The 21,921-nt window shown below is 37.0% G+C and overlaps 1 protein-coding gene across 1 annotated transcript in view; it reads right to left on the reverse strand.

Annotated features, from left to right (window-relative positions):
• WDR70 (WD repeat domain 70) overlaps positions 1-21,921 on the reverse strand; it is a 272,589-nt gene that overhangs the window by 202,023 nt on the left and 48,645 nt on the right. Inside the window, exon 7 of the mRNA XM_005694782.3 lies at positions 19,734-19,867. Coding sequence (XP_005694839.2) covers positions 19,734-19,867 — 134 coding nt within the window. The remainder of the gene's footprint in view (positions 1-19,733; positions 19,868-21,921) is intronic.

The following is a 21,921-nucleotide window of genomic DNA, read 5'->3' on the forward strand; positions in this document are numbered from 1 at the left end:
GAAGATTGAGGATCCTTTTAAGTAGTTTTTGCTCTGCTAGCAAAACAAGCTGGGACATGCAAGACAGATAAACACAGCTGTTTGGGGCTGTCACTTGGGGCTCAGGAGCCAAGGTGTCCTGATATAGTGAAAAGCGCACCGGAATGTGAGTCAGGAGGCCAGCGATCCAAGTCCTCACTCTATTGCTAACTAGCTGTGTGACGATGAGCAAGCCCTTTGGCTTTGCAAGACTCAGTCTCCCCATTTCTTTCCAAATTAGTAGATGGAACTAGAAGACAGCGCTATGCAGAGAAGCTCCTGAGATAGTGTTCATGTATGGGCTTTATACCGTTGCGGAGTCCTGGTTTCCTCCACTGAAAAACCTGGAGAAATAATACTTACAGGATTGAGATGAAGATTAAAAATAAGACACATTTATGTGCTGCTAGTACAGTATATGAAATAAGTAGTTGCTATTTTTACTACTTCTTTACTTCCAAGGGCTCTTTAAGATTATTTGAGGGGTATAAAATCTTGATAGCTAACCGCAATGAATACATTTGAATCAAATACATGGAATATTTCAAATTTATTACAAGACAAGTTAGTATAAGTTTCACATGTGTTTTAATTACTATTAACCAAAGTGTTCAAGAGAAATATCCTTACATCTTTTTTCATTTTTTGCACCCACTCACAAAACTCAAGCGCTATGCCAAATATAACTACTACTATGTTCTTGAAAATGTAAGGCAATAATAGAGAAAATGTAGTTTCAGATTGGCATGCCGTCTTCCTACAGAATTGGATGAAATTGTCTGTTCCTTCCAGGTATGTAAAATATATTATCTAGTGCTTGGAACAGGACAAGAAAGTGAGAAACACGAGACAAGACTATCAAAGGTTTCTGTATGAGAATATCAAAAAACACTGATTTATTCCATGCTGAAATAAATATCCAGCTACTTCAACATTTTAGCTTTTATACTAAAGAAGAGATTTCCAATGCAAAATTAATTAGGCCTATATCACCTACTGGCTTAATATACTAAATGTTAGGAAGCCAGTAGTAACTTTACAAAATAATATATCTGTCAAACAAAACTAAGGCCACAGAAAACTTCTATCCAGGAATTAACACTAAAGCTAATCAATAACTCTCCCATTAAAATGTATATTCTTACTTATAAATATGATGAAATTACTGTCATTCAAGTGCATTGTAAGTTTCATGATTTTATATGATTTCACAAGCAAGCTCCATGGTAAAAGACAATGAACCTAAATATTTAAACAGCACATTTCGTATCTTCCGAGGATTAGAGAAATACAATCAAGAACAGCCAACCAATGAGGATAATTAGCAAAAACTAAGTCCTTGCTCTAATTATTCCTAACAGCTTTCTTTATGATATGTTAAGAATAATTCAAGTCTTAATTCTAATAGCAGAATAACAGGAGCTCATCATTTAACAAAGAATAAAAGGTGTTGAGGGAGCAACAATGGGAGAGCCCTAGTTTAGGCCTCTCTACAAAAGCAACATTTTGGTGGAATTTAAGCATACAAAGAAGCTAACCATGTTTGTGAATAGGGAGCAGGCAGCAAGTCATAGAGAGAGTATTCTAAGCAGGAAAAAAGTCTTGTGTAAAATCCCTCAGCCATTTTGTTGAAGCAAACTGAAAAAAAGAGAAGTGGGCAGGGGCCAGATCACATAGGATTTTACAAATCATGGCAAAGCATTCATAAATTTCAGTAAAATTGCATCAGGACTGTATTAAGCAGTTTGGCAGGTATAGTGGGGGAAAAGAGACTACTGCAGTGCTCTAAGTGAGATTTAAGCAAGGAAGATGCTTGAGTTGAATCCTGAAGGAGGAATCTGGAAGAAATTGGAGAGGCAGGAAGCACATGGAGTATAGGTAAGGATGAAGAAAGGACCAAGTACAGGGGAAGGAAGGGAAAAAGTGGGGACAATGAACTAACTGCAATAAAACTTCACGCTGTGAAGGCAGACAGAAAGATAATGACAACTATAAAGTCCTTCGAAGTTTAGGAGAAGAATAAAAACATAAGACTAGAAATTAAGGATTTCTGAAAGATCACCCAAGAATGTTAAAATGTCAGTGTAGGGGAGAACCTGAAGACAGAACAAAGGAATATATAAAGACAGGGTCCTTGGGACTTCCCTGGTGGTCCAGCAGCTAAGACTCCATGCTTCCAATGCAGGGGGCCAGGGTTCCGACCCTGGTCCAGAAACTGGATTCAACAAACCACAAGTAAAAGATCTTGCATGCTGCAAATAAAAATTCTGCATGCCACAACTAAAAAAAAAAAGATGCTCTACATCACACAAGGAAGATTGAAGATACCACATGCTGCAGCTAAGACCTAGCACAGCCAAATACATCACTAAATACTAAAAAAAAAAGAAAAAAAAAAGGAAGGTCCTCCTTAAAAAGAAAAGCTATAGAAGATTTGTACAAATAATAGCTGCCAAGTTATGCATTAGATTTCCCTAGTTCAAACATCAAAAGAAATAACCTCAAAAAACATAACAATAGGTAGAAATATCAGAATTAGAAACTGAAAGACCTGAAAGATAGAAACTATCCAGAAATTTTTACAGAAAAGGACTAGAGTGATTAGAAAAATACCTCCCCAAAAGAGTACAATGGCCTCATGTGGAAAATATCCCACAAATCAAGAATTCATAGGGAAATACATTCTCAAAGTAGAAAGACTGCCCTTATGAAAACAGTTATCACATTAGGCCGCTAGCAGCTAAAAATGACGCTCAAGAGATGACACAGGGCTTGACAAAACGAAAATGGACCAATTAGTCAGAACTCTAACAAAACAGCTTCCTGGAAAACAGAATATGCAACACATGGAGTGGAAACTTCCTTGAGAGGATTACTCCTAGACCCAAGCCCCTTGAAACTCCCTTGGACCATAGGTTTGCTCCACTAGCTACAAGCTATTCTTTAAGGAAGTGAGAAGACTCAAGAAAAATCTATTCATAGCCTCTCTGTCACCAGGCAAGGGGACTAAAATAACAAGGAAGAGATTCTAGACACGAGATCTCAAACTTTTACTGTAAAGGGTCAGATTGAATATATGTTAAGCTCTGCAGGCCATATATAATCTCTGTCATGTATTCTTTCTCGTTGAATTCTGTTTTACAATCTTTTAACAGTGTATAATTTTTAGTTCAAGTGCCAAAAAAAAAAGGCCAAAACCAACTCTTGTGTTTAGTCTCTCAGTTGTGTTTAACTCTTTGTGACCCCATGAAGTGTAGCCCACCAGGCTCCTCCATGGAATTCTCCAGGTAAGAATACTAGAGTAGGTAGCCTTTCCTTTCTCCAGGAGATCTTCCTGACCGGGGGATCCAATCTGGTCTCCTGCATTGCAGGCAAATTCTTTACTGTCTGAGCCACCAGGGAAGTCCAACTAAACCAAACCAACTACATGTGTGTGCTGTGCTATTGCTTCAGTCGTGTCCGACTCTTTTGAGACCCTGTGGACTGAAGCCCACCAGGCTCCTCTGTCCATGGGATTCCCCAGGCAAGAATACTGGAATGGATTGCCATTTCCTTCTCCAAGGGATTGAACCTGTGTTGCTTATGTCTCGTGCACTGGCAGGTGGGTTCTCTACCACTAGCGCCACCTGGGAAACCACCTATACTCCAGTATATGCAAGAAAAAAAAAAAAAAAAAAAGCCAGCCAGGAACTAGATTTGGCCCTTCAACCAAATTTGGCAGGCAATACAGGAGACTTAAGAGATATGGGTTCAATTCCTGGGTCTGGAAGATCCCCTAGAGGAGGGCATGGCACCCACTCCAAGATTCTTGACTGGAGAATCCCATGGACAGAGGAATCTGGCAGGCTACAGTCCACAGGGTCGCAAAGAGTCAGACATGACTGAAGCGACTTCGCAGGACCACAGTTTGCTAACAGTTGTTGTATAGCATAAAAGACAAAGAACATACCTACATATAAAAATTTTTAAGGAAAATGAGCACATATTCAGACTGTCATTGTTGCACTGTAAAAATAAAATTCAAGAAAGCATATCTGTTGCTATCATATACAATGCTGCAATAATAAACTTGTCCCTGCTGCTAAGTTACTTCAGTCGTGTCCAACTCTGTGCGGCCCCATAGATGGCAGCCCACCAGGCTCCTCTGTCCCTGGGATTCACCAGGCAAGAATACTGGAGTGCGTTGCCATTTCCTTCTCCAATAAACTTGTCCCTGGGCTCCCCTAATGGCTGAGTGGGTAAAAAATCTGCCTGCAATACAGGAGACACAGGAGATGGGGGTTCAATGTCAGGAAGATCCTCTGGAGGAGGAAACGGCAACCCACTCCAGCATTCTTGCCTGGAGAATCCCATGGACAGAGGAGCCTAGCAGGCTACCATCCATGGGGTCAAAAAGAGGGAACTGAAAAATGACTGAACGACTAAGCAGGGACAGGATTCTTTGGTCATTTCCATGTGTGGATATATCTGTCAGAGAAGCTCCTTAAATTGGGTTCCTGGGTCAAAGAGTATGTATCCGTGTTTATAATTTGGAAGATAACACCAAATTGCCCTCCATAGGATGGAACTAATTTACATTCCATGCAACAACACCTGAAAATGCTTATTTCTCCAGATCTTATCAACACAGTTTACATTTTACATCTTGACAGATATTATCAAATTGTTCTTTACGAAAACAGCTTAATAATTGATATCCCACCCTTTCTTTCTCCCCAAATTTGTCTTCTTGCTACATAGGATAATAGAGATCTGTTTCATCTTTGCCCATCTTACACGTGAATTTTCAGTTTTTTTTCTTCAGTTCTTAGTGAAGTTGAGTATAATGTTTATTGGTCAGTTGCATTTCTTCTGCTGTTATCTGTTGTTTTCTTTGAAAATTTAAATTTTCAAATAGTTCTCTTTACTGATGTGTAGAAACTCATGTATTATGTATAGCTAGCACTCCACTGCTTTCAAAATGTATGTCAACTTTTTATGAGCTTATAATTTGTCATTTAATTTTGCCTATGTTAGCTTTTGTTTTCTAAAGTATAACATACCTTTTTAACTATAAAAGCAATTCATGCTGTTTTGCCATATTAGAGAAAGTAGAAATTCTTCACTACTCCTATCTAATTTTATGTCCATTCCCAAGATGGAATCTCTTAAACTTTCCTCTCTAACAGAAAGACAGAAATATATAAGCCATATATTACAAAAATCAGATTTGTCTGAATACTATTTTTCATTTAATAAATATTTGTGGAAATCTTCCTATCTAAAAAAGTTTCAAGAAAATATGGTTTATACTAACAAAGGCAGAAAATAGACAAGGACATACAGGGATATTTAAAAGCAAATTAAAGCAGCTCTTCAAAAGACACTATCCTGAAAATGAAAAGCAAAATACAGACTGAGAGGAAATATTTCTGATAAACATATCTTATAAAGAACTTTATCAACCAATCCAAGAAAAGCAATTGAATTTTATACATGGAAAAAAGATTTGGACACTTCACCAAAGAAAATAGCACAAATAAGAACATAAAAGGATGCTCAACCAGTCATCAGGAAAATTTAAGTTAAAACCCAACTATACAACACCTACAGGTTTCCCCAGTGACTCAGCGGTAACAAATCTGTCTGCAATCCAGGAGACATAGGTTTGATCCCTGGGTGGGGAGGACCCCCTGGCGGAGGGCATGGCAAACCACTCCAGTTTTTTTGCCTGGAGGATCCCATGGACAGAGGAGCCTGGAGAGTTACAGTCCGTAGGGTCACAAAGAGTCGGACACAAAAGAAGCAACTGAGTATGCATGCATGCATATAACACTACACGTGGAAAAGAATGGCTAAATTTAAAAATATTCATAATACCAAGTGTAGGTAAGCATGAAATGACTAGAATCCTTATACGCTGCTCCTAAGAAAGTAAAAATGATTCAGCACTTTGGAAAAATTAAGCAATTTCTTATAAAGTTAACACCCAAAATGCATATGGTCCAGCAATTCTCTCTTAGGTATTTACGCAAGAAAATTAAAACATCTATCTACAAAAAGATCTATGTGGAAATGTTTATAGCAGCCTGATTCATAATACCTAGAAACTAGAAGCAATCCAAATGTCTATCAGCTGGTGAACAGACAATCTGTCTGTTGTATATTCATACAATAGACTACTACAGAACAATAAAATGGGGGAAACACTGTTGATAGAGGCAACAACAAAATCAGACCAGAGGTTTTCTAAGGGTCAGGAGACAGGAAAGACTGCAAAGTCGGTAGAAGGAACCCTCTGGGATAACGAAAGCATTTTATGACTTGTGCTTAGTCATATTATCACCACTACCATGTGATGGTGGTGATAATATGACCATGCGTTTCCCCAAACTCATAAAACTGTACACTTAAAAATGATGAATTTTGGTGCATATAAATTATACCCCAATAAATATGAGTCTTAAAAAGCTAATGAACTTTAAAAGTTCATTAAAAGCCATAAAAAACTAAATCAAAACAGTAAGAAATTAGTAACGTAGACTGATTTAAAAGATTCTCACAGATTATAGCAAAAAAAAAAAAAAGAAGATAAAGAGAACTAGGTCAGAAAAAAGAAAAGGGAAATGGAAAAGAAAGAAAAGATCTGGACAGCCAGTAAGCCTAAAAGAAAATTAGGACAGACAATAGCTTAAATAGCCTAAATGTTTAGAGATACAATCCAATCTTAGGATACTAACAAAATCTTAGTAATGGGAAGTAATACATAAAAGATAACAATGTGTGAGTCTGTGTACTGAAATTCCTTCATGCTAAACAATACTAAGATAATAAGAGCTAATAGTTACAGTGCGTTACTGAGCACCAAGCACTGAGCCACACATTTTGCATATATTATTCATTAATTATTATCACAACCCAAAGAAATGGAATTATTCATTCTATTTTGCAGGGAAAGAAAACAAGGGTCAAAGTGATCACACTTGCCTAGTCACACAGAAAATGAATTGGTGAGAGCAGAGTTCAAATGCAGATTTCTATGACACTGAATCTTTGCTCTTATCCATCATGCACATTGACCCTAGACTAGTTGAAAAAGTGAATTTAATATAAATCAGTTTGCTATAGAAAAGAAAGAGGGAGGGAACATATTTCGACAGAAGTCTGGGAGAGTAATGAAACTTCTTTCTACCTCCACAATAACTGACAGATAGGACACAAGGTCAGCTACTTAAGCAGAGCATCATGCCCAATGGCTAGAGCAACGACTCACCCATTATGATTTCTCGTGATAGTTTTACATTGCTGAATCAAGCATTCACTCAGGAAGAAGAAATATTAGTTAATGGTCAATTTTTTTTTCTTTGAACTCTGGAACTATTTAATCAAAAAAAGAAACTAACAGATATATGCCAAGGACTACAAATGCCATTTTAAAAAGTAGAAATCACAATTCAGTGGCACTCACTTTTAATATAAAATGAATGGAAATGGTAAGATGCAATAAAATTCATTAAGCAGTTACCTTGAGATTACATATTATTTAGCTCATAAACAGCGAAACACACCAACCTGAGACCTGAAGCCCAATGCATCATAACAATGCAGAGCCAGAGATTTCAAAACTGTTGATTCCTTATTTACCCTGAACTGATATGGTTTAAGTTAAAATTTTTCAATTTTGCTGGAAAATTTTTATACTTCCTTTCTTTTTGAAAAAAAAAAAGGAGGGGTGCATCTTGGTGGAAATGCCTTCTTATTCTACACAAAAAGAAATTTTTGGAGAAAAATATGAAAGCATTCCATTATTTATTTCTTATTGAATGAATAATTCAGTTCAGTTCAGTTCAGTCACTCAGTCGTGTCTGACTCTTTGCGACCCCATGAACTGCAGCACGCCAGGCCTCCGCGTCCATCCCCAACTCCCAGAGTTCACTCAGACTCACGTCCATCGAGTCAGTGATGCCATCCAGCCATCTCATCCTCTGTTGTCCCCTTCTCCTCCTGCCCCCAATCCCTCCTAGCATCAGAGTCTTTTCCAATGAGTCAGCTCTTCGCATGAGGTGGCCAAAGTACTGGAGTTTCAGCTTCAGCATCATTCCTTCCAAAGAAATCCCAGGGCTGATCTCCTTCAGAATGGACTGGTTGGATCTCCTTGCAGTCCAAGGGACTCTCAAGAGTCTTCTCCAACACCACAGTTCAAAAGCATCAATTCTTCAGTGCTCAGCTTTCCTCACAGTCCAACTCTCACATCCATACATGACCACTGGAAAAACCATAGCCTTGACTAGACGGACCTTTGCTGGAAAAGTAATATCTCTGCTTTTCAATATGCTATCTAGGTTGGTCATAACTTTTCTTCCAAGGAGTAAGCGTCTTTTAATTTCATGGCTGCAGTCACCATCTGCAGTGATTTTGGAGCCCAGAAAAATAAAATCAGCCACTGTTTCCACTGTTTCCCTATCTATTTCCCATGAAGTGATTTAGTTCCTACTATATGCCAGGCACTATTCCAGGTATTAGAATACAAGTAAACAAATATAAAAAACAGGTCATTTCTGCTAATGGTAAGTACTATAAAGAAAACAAACCAGAAGAGTGCATAGAGTGGGTGGTGGTAGAGAGGTGGGGAGATGAGCTACTTTTAACAGGATTATTAGGAAAGGTCTTTTTGAAGAGCTACTGACATCTGAGACACAACTCAGAGGTCACTGGTTTTTAGTCAATGAGATAAAATATACAAATTGTGTAACTTGATGATAGAGAGGGTTAACAGAAACCCAGGAAATAAAGCAAAAAAAAAAATTCCTTAAGCTTATATAATATTACAGTGAAAATATCTGAAAATATCAATATATTCAGGTACACAGTATATATATCAAAGAATATTAACTGTGCTTTCCCACACATCTTTCACCTCACAGTAAAGCTTTCTGGTGATGCACACAATCCCACACTGACCTCTACACAGATCATGTCAACAACCTCCTTTCTAATTAGTAAACCACAAGAAACTCCTGTCATTCCCAGGACTATCCTGACATACCAAGAATAACTTTTGTGATTTAATTAACTTACTAACTCTTGGCTCAGTAGTAAAGAATCTGCCTGCAATGCATGTGATGCAGGTTCGGTCCCTGGGTCAGGAAGATCCCCTGGAGGAGGGTATAGCAACCCATTCCAGTATTCTTGCCTGTAGAACCCCCAAGGACAGAGGAGCCTGGCAGGCATAGTCCATGGGGTCACAAAGACCCGGACAAGGACTAAGTGACTGAGCACACACACGTGCACTAACTCTACAAATGAAGTTATCTTGTAACTTTTTCTTTCCTATTGATGATACCCAAGATTAGTCGCAAATAAATAAAAGCTTGTTAGGCAAGACTGAGTGTGAATATATAATGTTTTTCTAACAACTCTTATCAAAGCGTAGATTTGCAATGAATTTAACAGTAAATACTGATCACTCCACACCCACAGGAATGATAAAGACAAATACAAATGCTGGTAACCAATGGTTAGTCCAATGGTTAAGGACTCACTGCCCAGGGCCCTGGGTTTAATCACCAGTCAGGGGTTTCCCTGGTGGCTCAGAAGGTAAAGCGTCTGCCTACAATGGGGGAGACCTGGGTTCGATCCCTGGGCCGGGAAGATCCCCTGGAGAAGGAAATGGCAATCCACTGTAGTACTCTTGCCTGGGAAATCCCATGGACGGAGAAGCTTAGTAGGCTATAGTCCATGGGGTCGCAAAGAGTCTGCCACGACTGAGCAACTTCACTTTCAGGGAGCTAAGATCCCACAAGCTGCATAGCATGGGGGTCGGGGGGATGGTTGGTGAGAATGTAGAAAGACTGGAACCTGCTATATTGCTTGTGGGAATTTAAAATGGTATAGCCACTTTGGAAAGCAGTTTTCAAGTTATTAACATGTTAAATATAGATTTACATTATGACCTAGCAATTCCCAATTTATGCTAAAAGAAATGAAAACATATGCCCATTAAAAGACTTGTTACACAAATGTTCAATAGCAGCATTATTCACAATAGCCAAAAACTAGAAACAACCCAAACATCCACCAAATGGTGAATGGACAAACAAAATATGCTTTCTCTCTCTCTCTCTCTCTCTCTCTCTCTATATATATATATATATATATATATATACACACACGTATGTATACATACACACACATATATATAAAGAATACTAGTCAACCATAAGAAGGAACAAAAGTCCTGATGTATGCTACAACATGGGTGAACCTCAAAAATATTCTGCTAAGGAAAAGAGGCCAGATGCAAAAGATCACATGAAAGATCACATATGGTTCCATTTATCTGAGACATCCAGAAAAAGCACACCTATAAAGCAGACGGGTGGCTGCCTAAGGCTGGAGGTGGAAATGGACAGTGACCACAAACGGGAATGAGGTTTGTTTTTAGAGTGATGATAATTAGATTGTGGTGACGGTTTTACAATCCCATTGTTAGAAACTACTGAACTGTACTGTAGGCTTAAAATGAGTGGATTTTATGGTATATAAATTAAACCTCAATAAAGTGAATTTTTTGAAGTAAATACTAAAACAAAAGAATCAAAGAAATTCAAATTAATTTTAAGATGCTGTTTGCTGCAACAATATTATAAAGAATGAAACAACTTCTCTATTGTTGAGATAAACTGATTATATCCATCTGCCATAGTCCTCTCATCTGCCATCAGATGAACAAGTTAATGAATGCTTGCTGCCTGCACAGCACATCAATGTTGTACTGAGTTATAGTGATGACTCAATCTTCCCACCAATTGTCTCTATTATAACTACTTTGAAACTTTGTTCATATAACACTTTATGACAAAACAAGTTTTCACTTTGCTTTTATCATTTATATAAAGGATGTCTCTGCTCCTTTCTCATGAGGATATGGCAACGGAAAGTGAAAGTAGCATTTGAGCCCAGATGATTTTAAACACTAAGGTAAACAAATGTAGGCATTAGGGTTGTACTAAATGATCATCAACAGGAAAATGAACAAATTTTTTAAATTAATGAAGAGAATTAATGAGCCTCTGAAAATACATCCATAAACCCAGTTTGAGAAATCTGTAATTATGCAAAGTCTGAGAAATTACTGAAGTATGCAGGGCTGTCTCACTTCACACTGAATGTTCATACAATTGAGTGGTTCCAGTAAGCGTCCACTCACAGAATGCTTTGGGAAGAAAGCCTCTATAATGCATGACCAAAACAACTGTGTTTTCAGTTATGAGTCTTTGGTGGACTTTCTAAGTGGAAATTTATTTTAACATCTATTAAAATAGCAATTTTAAAACAATAATCACCTGATGAAAAAATAGAATTTATCCACTTGAAAAGGTTGAACATCTGACACAAATGATGAACTCTTGAAAACCATTATGGTACAGTAACAAAACTGCAAAACATTTTCTCAAAAGTGAATGTAAATGCACAATCACTTTAATCAATACTATTAATTGAATTATGTTACATCTGACTAAAAAACACTTTATTGACTATTATCCTAGAACTTAAAGCAAGACACCAGGCTTACAAGTTTCCAAATGAATCATTAACCTTGTTAATCACTAGCAGACAAGAAGATCATAGTAGAGGGACATATTTTATTTTCAACAATAAAAAAAAACCCTCATTCTGTATGTCCCATTGAGTTTCCTTTTTATTTTTCATATCAAATAAAGAAAACCCTTGTTTTGCATGGTTCTGATATGCATGAATTTCAGTTGCCATGGTTTAGATAAATAATACCAGATACCAACAACACAGCTCAAATTTCAGTTACTACAGTATACTAACCGTGAGTAACCTCATAAAGTACAAACTTTGCTACTAGCATGTCAGTCCAAAAATCACTATACAAGTAGAACTGTGCATCCTCATCAACTGCCAATCATAGCACTTGTTTCAAAGTCTGTCACTGACTGGTCACTGCACATATGTTACTTAATTTATGCACAGACAACAAAACACACAGTTGTATTGCCTCCTTGTCTCCCAAGGATAAACCCATGTGACATTTCACAAAATGGATAATCAAAAGAGAGTTATGTGACAATGTCAACATTTTAAAATGTACATGAAAGGCATTTCATTTCTTGCTATCTGATCTTGCTGCTGCTACTGCTAAGTCGCCTCAGTCGTGTCCGACTCTGTGAGGTCCCAGAGATGGCAGCCCACCAGGCTCCCCCGTCGCTGGGATTCTGCAGGCAAGAACACTGGAGTGGGTTGCCATTTCCTTCTCCAATGCATGAAAGTGAAAAGTAAAAGTGAAGTCGCTCAGTCGTATCCGACTCCTAGCGACCCCATGGACTGCAGCCTACTAGGCTCCTCCGTCCATGGGATTTTCCAGGCAAGAGTACTGGAGTGGGGAGCCATTGCCTTCTCCAATCTGATCTTGAGAAACACTCGATTTACACACATGGCCAATGAGGTATAGAGGTAATCATTTTATCATTTATTTGGAATAGTAAAAAAGTTGCCGCAACCATAAAGTCCATCAAGTCCATCAAGGGGAGAATAGCTAATCAGTGTAGTGGTGTTCAAAGTATGTCCCCAGATCAAGGTGGCATGTGGGAACTTGTTAGAGATATAAATTCTTAGCCTCCCCAAACCTAAAGAATTTGAAACTCTAAAGTAAGGCATAGCACTTAATATTTTAACAAGCCCTTCATATGGTTCCGATACTAATTAAAGCTTTAAAACCACTTAACTAAGGTAAATTATACATAATATGCTATGTAGCATTTAGAAAGAATATAGCAGTATACATGCAGTGATATAAAAAATCTCCAAGCAATATTGTGAGTAGGGAAAAAAATTATGGAATAACAACCACCTTATACTATTTATGAAAATAAATATAAAAGGTACTTGTTTTTTGATATATACATTTGATATTTGTTGATAACTGCATGAAAAAAACCTCAAAGAATTTAACACAATGAAAACAGTAATAAAACCTGGAGAAAAGATTAAAATGAAGATGATAAAGAAAGAACTTTAGTTTTATCTGAAATGTTTCAATTTCTGAATGAAAACATAACTTTATGTAGTACTTCATTAATAAAAATGTTTTCAAAAGAAGAGAATAGAGAGTAGTCATCTTTAACTGGGCTGAAGATAAGAAATTCTTAAAAAAAAAAAAAGAAATTCTTATTTTGCGCTATCTAAATGATTCAATTCATGGGGTCACAAAGAGTCGGACACAACTGAGTGGCTGAACTGAACTGAACTGAAATGATTGAAAAATTCTCAATATTTTATGAAAAGTTTTACTTCATCTACATTTTTTTTGCATAGAGAATACAACAGAAGAGTTTGTGATCTTAAGGATTCTATCAATAATTTTTAAATCTATATAAATACATAATTATTAAGAATTTGTGAGGAAACAAAGAAAGTAAAAAGTGACTAGCAGACTGGATCAGAGAAAATGTGATACTGATTTTCACTAAATGACAAAAGATGACTTTAGAAACTAGAGATCCATAAACCAAATATTGATATGGGAATGACTTCAAAATACCAAAGAATGCCTCATAAAGAAGCTGAACAACAAAAGTGTTTTTTTTATTTGATTTTTATATTGGCAGATCAAGAAAACATTTAACGTCACTCTTTTCAAGGTGTCCCAGGAGAGTGAGAGTGAGGCTAAGAATATTATAGCATCAGTCCTTTGGTGAAATTCATCAGAGGTGCCCCAAATCCAGAACACCTTGCCTCAGTCTCACCCCTAAACTGAGAACTTCTGCCTCCCCTCCTGAATGGCTCTGGGGCTCCTCTGGGTGTGAATACATCTTTGACACCCACTTATTCATCATAATGCTGCCTCTTGGATATCAGCCAAATTCTGACATCTTTTATTACAGGTGAGGAGATGGTCTGAAAACAGCATACTGTGCTTTTATATTTTGAAAACAGATTCCCTCAAGTTTTCTTGGCAGATAAAATAGAAATAATGCAGATGAGTGACAAAAGAAGAACTCAGCTGAGTAATTGGTACGCATAGATTCTCATATGAGTGAACAACTTCATCTAAAAAGTTGTTTAGCAAGGGTTTCTAATGGCACACCAAAGTCTGCTTCTTGCAATATTTATAAAGTTATTAATTAAGAACTTATTGCACATTTATCAAATTTGCAATTAGCAAAACTTAAAGATCTGACCATTAAAGAATTCCAAGTGTTTTATGTAATTATCATCCCCTCCAGGAGGATCTTCCAAATGTGAGCAGCATTTATTGATTTGCTTCCAAAGAATGGCATATGGAAAAGTGAGGGAAAAGTAACGCTACAGTGGAGAAATCTTAAAAACATGACAGCATGTACCTCTGAAATGTGTTAAGAAGGGCACTTCACCTCTGTGATATTCAGCCCCAAAACCCATAGCCTCAGTCTAACCAAGAGAAAAACATCATTTAAAGGATAATAACAAATCAAATGATATTCTACAAAATACCTGTCCTGTACACCTCAAAACTGTCCAGGTCATGAAAAACAAGGAAAGACTGAGATACTATTATAGCCCAGAGGATACTAGACAGACCTGAAGACTATACGTAATGTAGTATCTTAGAAGGGATATTGGTTTTTAAAAACTGAAATCCAAATAAAGTTTAGAGTTGAGCTAATGGTAATGCACCAACCTTGGCTTAACTGTCATGGGTGTAATGTGATGTGGTAATGTAAGATGTTAATAATAAGAGGAACTGGGTTAGGGGTGTACTTGAACTCTAGACTACCTTATAGCTTTTCTGTAAATTAAAAAATATTCTGCAATTAAAAGTTTACTAAAATTTTGAACTGGAAATATCAAATGACCTCTTCATTTGAGCTCACATACCTATATTTTTCACCTCTTTCAACCGAAAAGGTCAAGAAGTAATGATACCCCAATGTCAGTAAACATGCGCAACAACCAAATTTAGTCTTTGAATACCACTCCCATAACAAAACAGCTGTCTGTGGAAAAATCCTTACTCTGGGACTTGGAAAGGCATGTACTAGGATAATAAGTAAGCTTTTAAAGACTAATAAGGTCACGTAAAAACATAGCAATCAGGGACTCCCACTGGCCAAATCTTGGACAACTTAAACATAAAAAAAAAAAAAAAGACTCCAACTGACTGAAACACAGGAAAATTTTAAAATCATAAATACCGGTAATTACAAAAGAATAAAAACACAATCATAATCACCAATAGCGACAACTCATTTAACAACACTAATGTATAAGCTAAAAATGAGTAATAAAAGGGTAATAACTAAGCATTTATCCTGAGTCTTCAGCAGGAAATGTGTTTCAGGGGAATCAATTAATATCAGTTACTGAAGAAAAAGTACTTCTTTTAGAAGAGTGCCAACAAGTAAAAGTAGATGAAATAGCAGAATTAGAAAACCACTATCTTGCAGTACTCAATGAAACAAAATAAATGATTCAGGTATGAATAATCAATGGATGCTAAACTTATTAACTGAAAGGATGAATAGAATCTGGATATTAACGTGGTACCAAGGTATTTTCCCACAAAGTTCTTGCCTATCTCAAGTATGTAATATTAACTTTACAATGGAGGAATCAGATATTCCAACTTACCCCAGGGATCAGTCTTAATTTTTAGTCACTAATAGTGACAACAACCAGATAATACATGCCACCTGATATTAAGACAATATGGATTATAAGCAAGCCTTTGGATCTTCTATAGGAAATACGGGAGATAAAGAAAAGACTTAGATGATATCAAAAGGAAGCAATTAGAAACTCAGGAAGGAAAAATCTTATAGAGGACAACTAGACCTGTCTTTTAACAAAGTTATGGGAAAGAAAATGGTTAAGGAATGGTCACTGTAGATTAAAAGATAAGTAAGACAGGTACAAAAAAGATGTGTTGTGTATTACTTGATTGGATCCATGTCTGACAAACCAGCACTAAAACACATTTTGAGAGCAAATGAGGAAATTTAAATAATGGAATGTTAATTAGAAATACTGAGGAATTCTAAAGAATTTTGTTAAAAGTAATAATGGAACTACATTTACATAGAAAGCATCTCTCATTTTAAAGGGAACACACTGAAGTATTTCTAAGTGAAAGGTCTGTGTTTTTTTTTAATATTATAGTTGATTTTTAATATTAGTTTTAGGTATATAACAGAGCAATTCAATATTTTATGGATTATAGTCCATTTAAAATTACTACAAACTAATGGCTATATTTCCTTATGTTATACAATATACCTTTGTTGTCTATTTATCTTATTCACAGTAGTCTGTATCCCTTTAATCTCATACCCCTATGTCACCCCTCTCCCCACTCCTCACTGGTAACCACTGGTTGAGTCTCCCCATCCATGAGTCTGTCTCTGTTTTGTCATATAAAAACAGTGTCCTCACTTTTATATAATTCAAAAATTACCAAAAAGGCTGAAATAAATAAATAAATAAGTATTTATAACTGCTAAATCTAGGTAGAATAGATGGCTATTATACTAATCCATGTGTCTCTCCATTTGAAATTATTTACAGTAAAAAGTGAATTATAGATGAATAGGTAAATAAAATATAAAATATATACTGAGTCAATAAAAGGCTTCCCCAGTGGTTCAGCAGTAGAGAGTCTGCCTGCCAATGCCAGGAACTGCAGGGAACAAAGATTTGATCCCTGGGCTGGGAAGATCTCCTGGAAGAGGAAATGGCAACCCGCTCCAGGATTCTCGCCTGGAGAATCTCATGGAGGATTCTTGCCTGGACAATCCCATGGATAGAGGAGCCTGGCAGGCTACAGTCCATAGGATCACACAGAGTTGGACATGACTGAAGCAACTTACCATATACGCACGAGTCAAAAAAAAAAATCATAAAAAGCAGAGACAGTTCACATTACTTAGCAATCAGGAGCAAGTGATGGCAAAGTTAAATAGCTGTCATGATTTAAAGGAGTAATATTCACATAACATTTGCAATTTTCAGTTCAGTTCAGTTCAGTTCAGTCGCTCAGTCGTGTCTGACTCTTTGCAACCCCATGAATCGCAGCACACCAGGCCGCCCTGTCCATCACCAACTCCCAGAGTTCACTCAGACTCACGTCCATTTAGTCGGTGATACCATCCAGCCATCTCATTCTCGGTCGTCCCCTTCTCCTCCTGCCCCCAATCCCTCCCAACATCAAAGTATTTTCCAATGAGTCAACTCTTCACATGAGGTGGCCAAAGGACTGGAGTTTCAGCTTTAGCATCATTCCTTCCAAAGAAATCCCAGGGTTGATCTCCTTCAGAATGGACTGGTTGGATCTCCTTGCAGTCCAAGCGACTCTCAAGAGTCTCTCTAGCATCACAGTTCAAAAGCATCAATTCTTCGGCACTCTGCCTCCTTCACAGTCCAACTCTCACATCCATACATGACCACTGGAAAAAACATAGCCTTTACTAGACGGACCTTAGTCAGCAAAGTAATGTCTCTGCTTTTGAATATGCTATCTAGGTTGGTCATAAATTTTCTTCCAAGGAGTAAGCGTCTTTTAATTTCATGGCTGCAGTCACCACCTGCAGTGATTTTGGAGCCACCAAAAATAAAATCTGACACTGTTTCTACTGTTTCCCCATCTATTTCCCATGGAGTGATGGGACCGGATGCCATGATCTTCGTTTTCTGAATGTTGAGCTTTAAGTCAACTTTTTCACTCTCCTCTTTCACTTTCATCAAGAGGCTTTTTAGTTCCTCTTCACTTTCTGCCATAAGGCTGGTGTCATCTGCATATCTGAGGTTATTGATATTTCTCCCAGCAATCTGGATTCCAGCTTGTGTTTCTTCCAGTCCAGCGTTTCTCATGATGTACTCTGCATATAAGTTACATAAGCAGGGTGACAATATACAGCCTTGACGTACTCCTTTTCCTATTTGGAACCAGTCTGTTGTTCCATGTCCAGTTCTAACTGTTGCTTCCTGACCTGCATACAGATTTCTCAAGAGGCAGGTTAGGTGGTCTGGGATTCCCATCTCTTTCAGAATTTTCCGCAGTTTATTGTGATCGATACAGTCAAAGGTTTTGGCATAGTCAATAAAAGCAGAAATGGATTTTTTTCTGGAACTCTCTTGCTTTTTCCATGATCCAGCGGATGTCAGCAATTTGATCTCTGGTTCCTCTGCCTTTTCTAAAACTTTTCTAAAAGCTTGAATTTTAGAGTTTTATATTAATTTTATATGTTGTCAAGAATTCTATTTCTTACCATCTAAACCTTGATAGCTCAAAATTACATACAGGATGCAACAATTTAATTGCAGAAGAGAAAATAGGCTTATTCTTGGCTTCTTTCTGCATTTTCAATTATAACAGTGTAGCAAATGACACATTTTAATAAATAATAGAGCACTGGCTTGAAATTCATGAGACATGTATTCTCTTCAGAGCTGATTATTAACAAAACACTGAACAGGGACTTCCCTGGTGGTCCAGTGGCTAAGACTCCACGCTCTCAATGCAGGCGACCTGGGTTCGATCCCTGGGGAACCCAGGGAACTGATCCCACATGCTGCAACTAAGACCTGGTACATACAAATTTAAAAAAAAAAGAGCACTGGATAGTCCTGAACAAGTCACCTAATAGCTGGAAAGACAGAAGGAAAGCATAATCCCTTTATGTACTGAGAGACTATTATGTGGGGAAAAGGGATATAAACAACATATTTTATGTACATTTTCAAAAGATCATCATATTAACTCAAGATGAATATCACTATTTTAAATCATCAGAGCTATTTTAAATACAGCCATCATTGGAGATACTGGAGGGCTTTGTTTGTTTTTGTTTTTGTTGTCTTTTCCTTTCCAATTGATTATTTATTTGACATGATCTATTTAGCGAATTTTCAAATCTTTACTTCAGATAGGCTGCAGAAAAATCCTGGCATCTCATTTAGATGCGTTAACCTTCACTTTCATTACAAAAGGTTCACAGAAGCAAACGCTCAACAGTCCAGAGACAGGAACTTTCTCCATACAGTTAATGGAACCCAGAGTTTACAAGCGGACATTAAGCAAAAAGACATTAACCCTACAAGTTCTGGTTGAAGACAAAACTAGATTTATACCCCATTGACATAAGAGTGAAACTGGGTCTGAATAACTTCAGCTAATCCACATATCTTGAATATTTTTAAATCTCATCATTGAAAGCTCATTTACAATATACATCATGCAAGTTAACAAGTTTCACCAATAAAATTCATTTCTGATATCCAATAAGCTAAAAGATCAAAGATGGTCAAAAACAGAAACAAGAGGGTGGCTTACAGTAGCAACACTTAAAGCCCTTTATGATACAGTGCCAGCTGACCGTACCTGCACAGTGCAGCATCCCCTAGCACTTGCCTATTGGCTTAACATATGCTATACACATATATATAATATTACACAGTAGCTGCTGAAGTGTTTTAAACTAGACAAAGTACCAATTTCCAAATAAACGTATTAACAAAAAAACACAACAAAAGACAGAAAATGTTTTTAGAACAGATTCATGTAACCAAAGGGAGCTTACTACAATATAAGGTACACTTTCCTTTCATCTGAATAAGGAAGGTAGAATACAGTCATGTAAATGTACAGTATTCTGATAAAAATCATCATAAACGGAATTCAAATGACCAGAGACTCTGTCTTCAAAAATGAAGATATTAAGTTGCATAATACATACCATTCACAGGGCTGAAGGGATCTAAATGCCTTAAAAGAAGCATCCATTCCAGCAAAATCCCAAAATTTAACATCATAGTCATATCCTCCAGTCACCAAACGGGCACCTGAGGGATCCAGACCCAAAGCAGAAACCTGTTATTAAAAAAAAAAAAAATTAAATGGTGAGAAACTATTTATAGTCTATTATAACCCCCATTTCCTTTCTCTAACCCTTCTGCTGCTGCTAAGTCGCTTCAGTCGTGTCTGACTCTGTGCAACCCCATAGATGGCAGCCCACCAGGCTCCCCTGTCCATGGGATTCTCTAGGCAAGAATACTGGAGTGGGTTGCCATTTCCTTCTCCTCTCTAACCCTACTTCCTAACTTATAGGCGCTGAAAATATAGATCACTAACTGCTGTTACTTATGAAAAGTAAAAATGGACAGCACCTTCTAAATCATTTGACTGTGTTATTATGAGTATTATTTCCTTGAAATACAAGAAAATATTTTTTAAGTTTATTTTAATCGGAGGATAATTATAATATTGTGATGGGTTTTGCCATACATCAACATGAATCAGCCATAGGCATATATTTGTCCCCTTCCTCCTGAAACCCCACCCTCTTCTCTCCCCACCCTATCCCTCCAGGTTGTCACAGAGCACCAGCTTTGGGTTCCCTGGGACATACAAACTCCCACTGGCTATCTACTTTAATTTAATCTAATCACCAGCTTCATCCCAGCTTCTCTACCATGTACTCTGAATAGCTATCACTGCAATTTCATATGATACACTAAGTTGCCTTAGAATATAAGTAGGTATCTTAAAAACAATTCACTTTTTCAGTAAAAGATTTTGAGAAAGCCTTTTAAGATTGTTTGACTGTTACTAAACGAAGAACACATGAACCTAAAATTACCAATATGAGTCATGTGAATAGGAACCATGAATCAATTTAACAAAACAGAGCAAAGTGGAAATTATTATCTTGTAAATATGGCTAAATGACGCTAAGTATAGTCACCTTAAATAATTATTTTTAAACATGAGTTTATAAGTAACTAGCCACATTATAATATCACTTATACTGGTTCCATAAACTATTTGCTTTCCCTGTTAACTTTCTGAGGTCCAACTCACATACAAATATCCAATGTGTAGCTCAATGTTTTTGAACTGTATTTAACATTCTCATCAAAGTAGTTAGTCCCCAGATCTACTGCCTCTCAGAAGGAAAGAACTGCATTTTGACTGCATAATAAACGTGATGCGAAGAGTTGACTCATTGGAAAAGACTCTGATGATGGGAGGAATTGGGGGCAGGAGGAGAAGGGGACGATAGAGGATGAGACGGCTGGATGGCATGACCGACTCAATGGACGTGAGTTTGAACTCCGGGAGTTGGTGATGGACAGGGAGGCCTGGCATGCTACAATTCATGGGGTCGCAAAGAGTCGGACACGACTGAGCGACTGAACTGAACTGATGATATATGAGACAGAAAAAGGATCACAGTTTGAAATAAAGGGCAGCCTATACAGAAAGTTACTATAAATGAATTCTCTAAATAGACATAAAAAGTTAAGTTACAGAAGCAATCATAAGAAATATGGAATTTGCTTCAAACAACCCCACAAGGTAGGCAGATGGCATGGGGGAAAGGAGGTTTATTAGAATTGTAAAGTATACAGGAAACAAGATAGGCCTTATGTCAACAATTGGTAAGGCTCAGAGACAAATATATGGGAATTCCTTTCAGTATTCTCTATAATTCTGTGAATGTGTAAACATCTTTAGAAAAACTAGTTTTTAAAAAAACAACAGACATATTTGAAACAGACATATAAAAAAAGACCTATTTCCAAATTGAAATACATGTGCAAAGGCAGGACTGCAAAAAAAAAAAATTAGTTAACCTAATAGTACAACTAGAAGCTCTGATTTTTAATGTGTAAAATAACAAAGTATTGTTTAAACTGTATAATTTAGTTTTTTAATTTTAATTATACACATTTTTAAAGACAAAATTTGCATTGAAAATATGAATATTTAAATAAAATGTATTATTTATTTGTTATTAACAGAACTATCTGTTGCAAAAATCTCTAAATGACAGGAAAGCTTCCTTTTTAAGTACTGCTGCTACTGCTGCTAAGTCGCTTCAGTCGTGTCCGACCCTGTGCGACCCCACAGACGGCAGCCCA

The sequence above is a fragment of the Capra hircus genome, chromosome 20 (assembly GCF_001704415.2).
Source record: "Capra hircus breed San Clemente chromosome 20, ASM170441v1, whole genome shotgun sequence".
NCBI lineage: Eukaryota > Metazoa > Chordata > Mammalia > Artiodactyla > Bovidae > Capra > Capra hircus.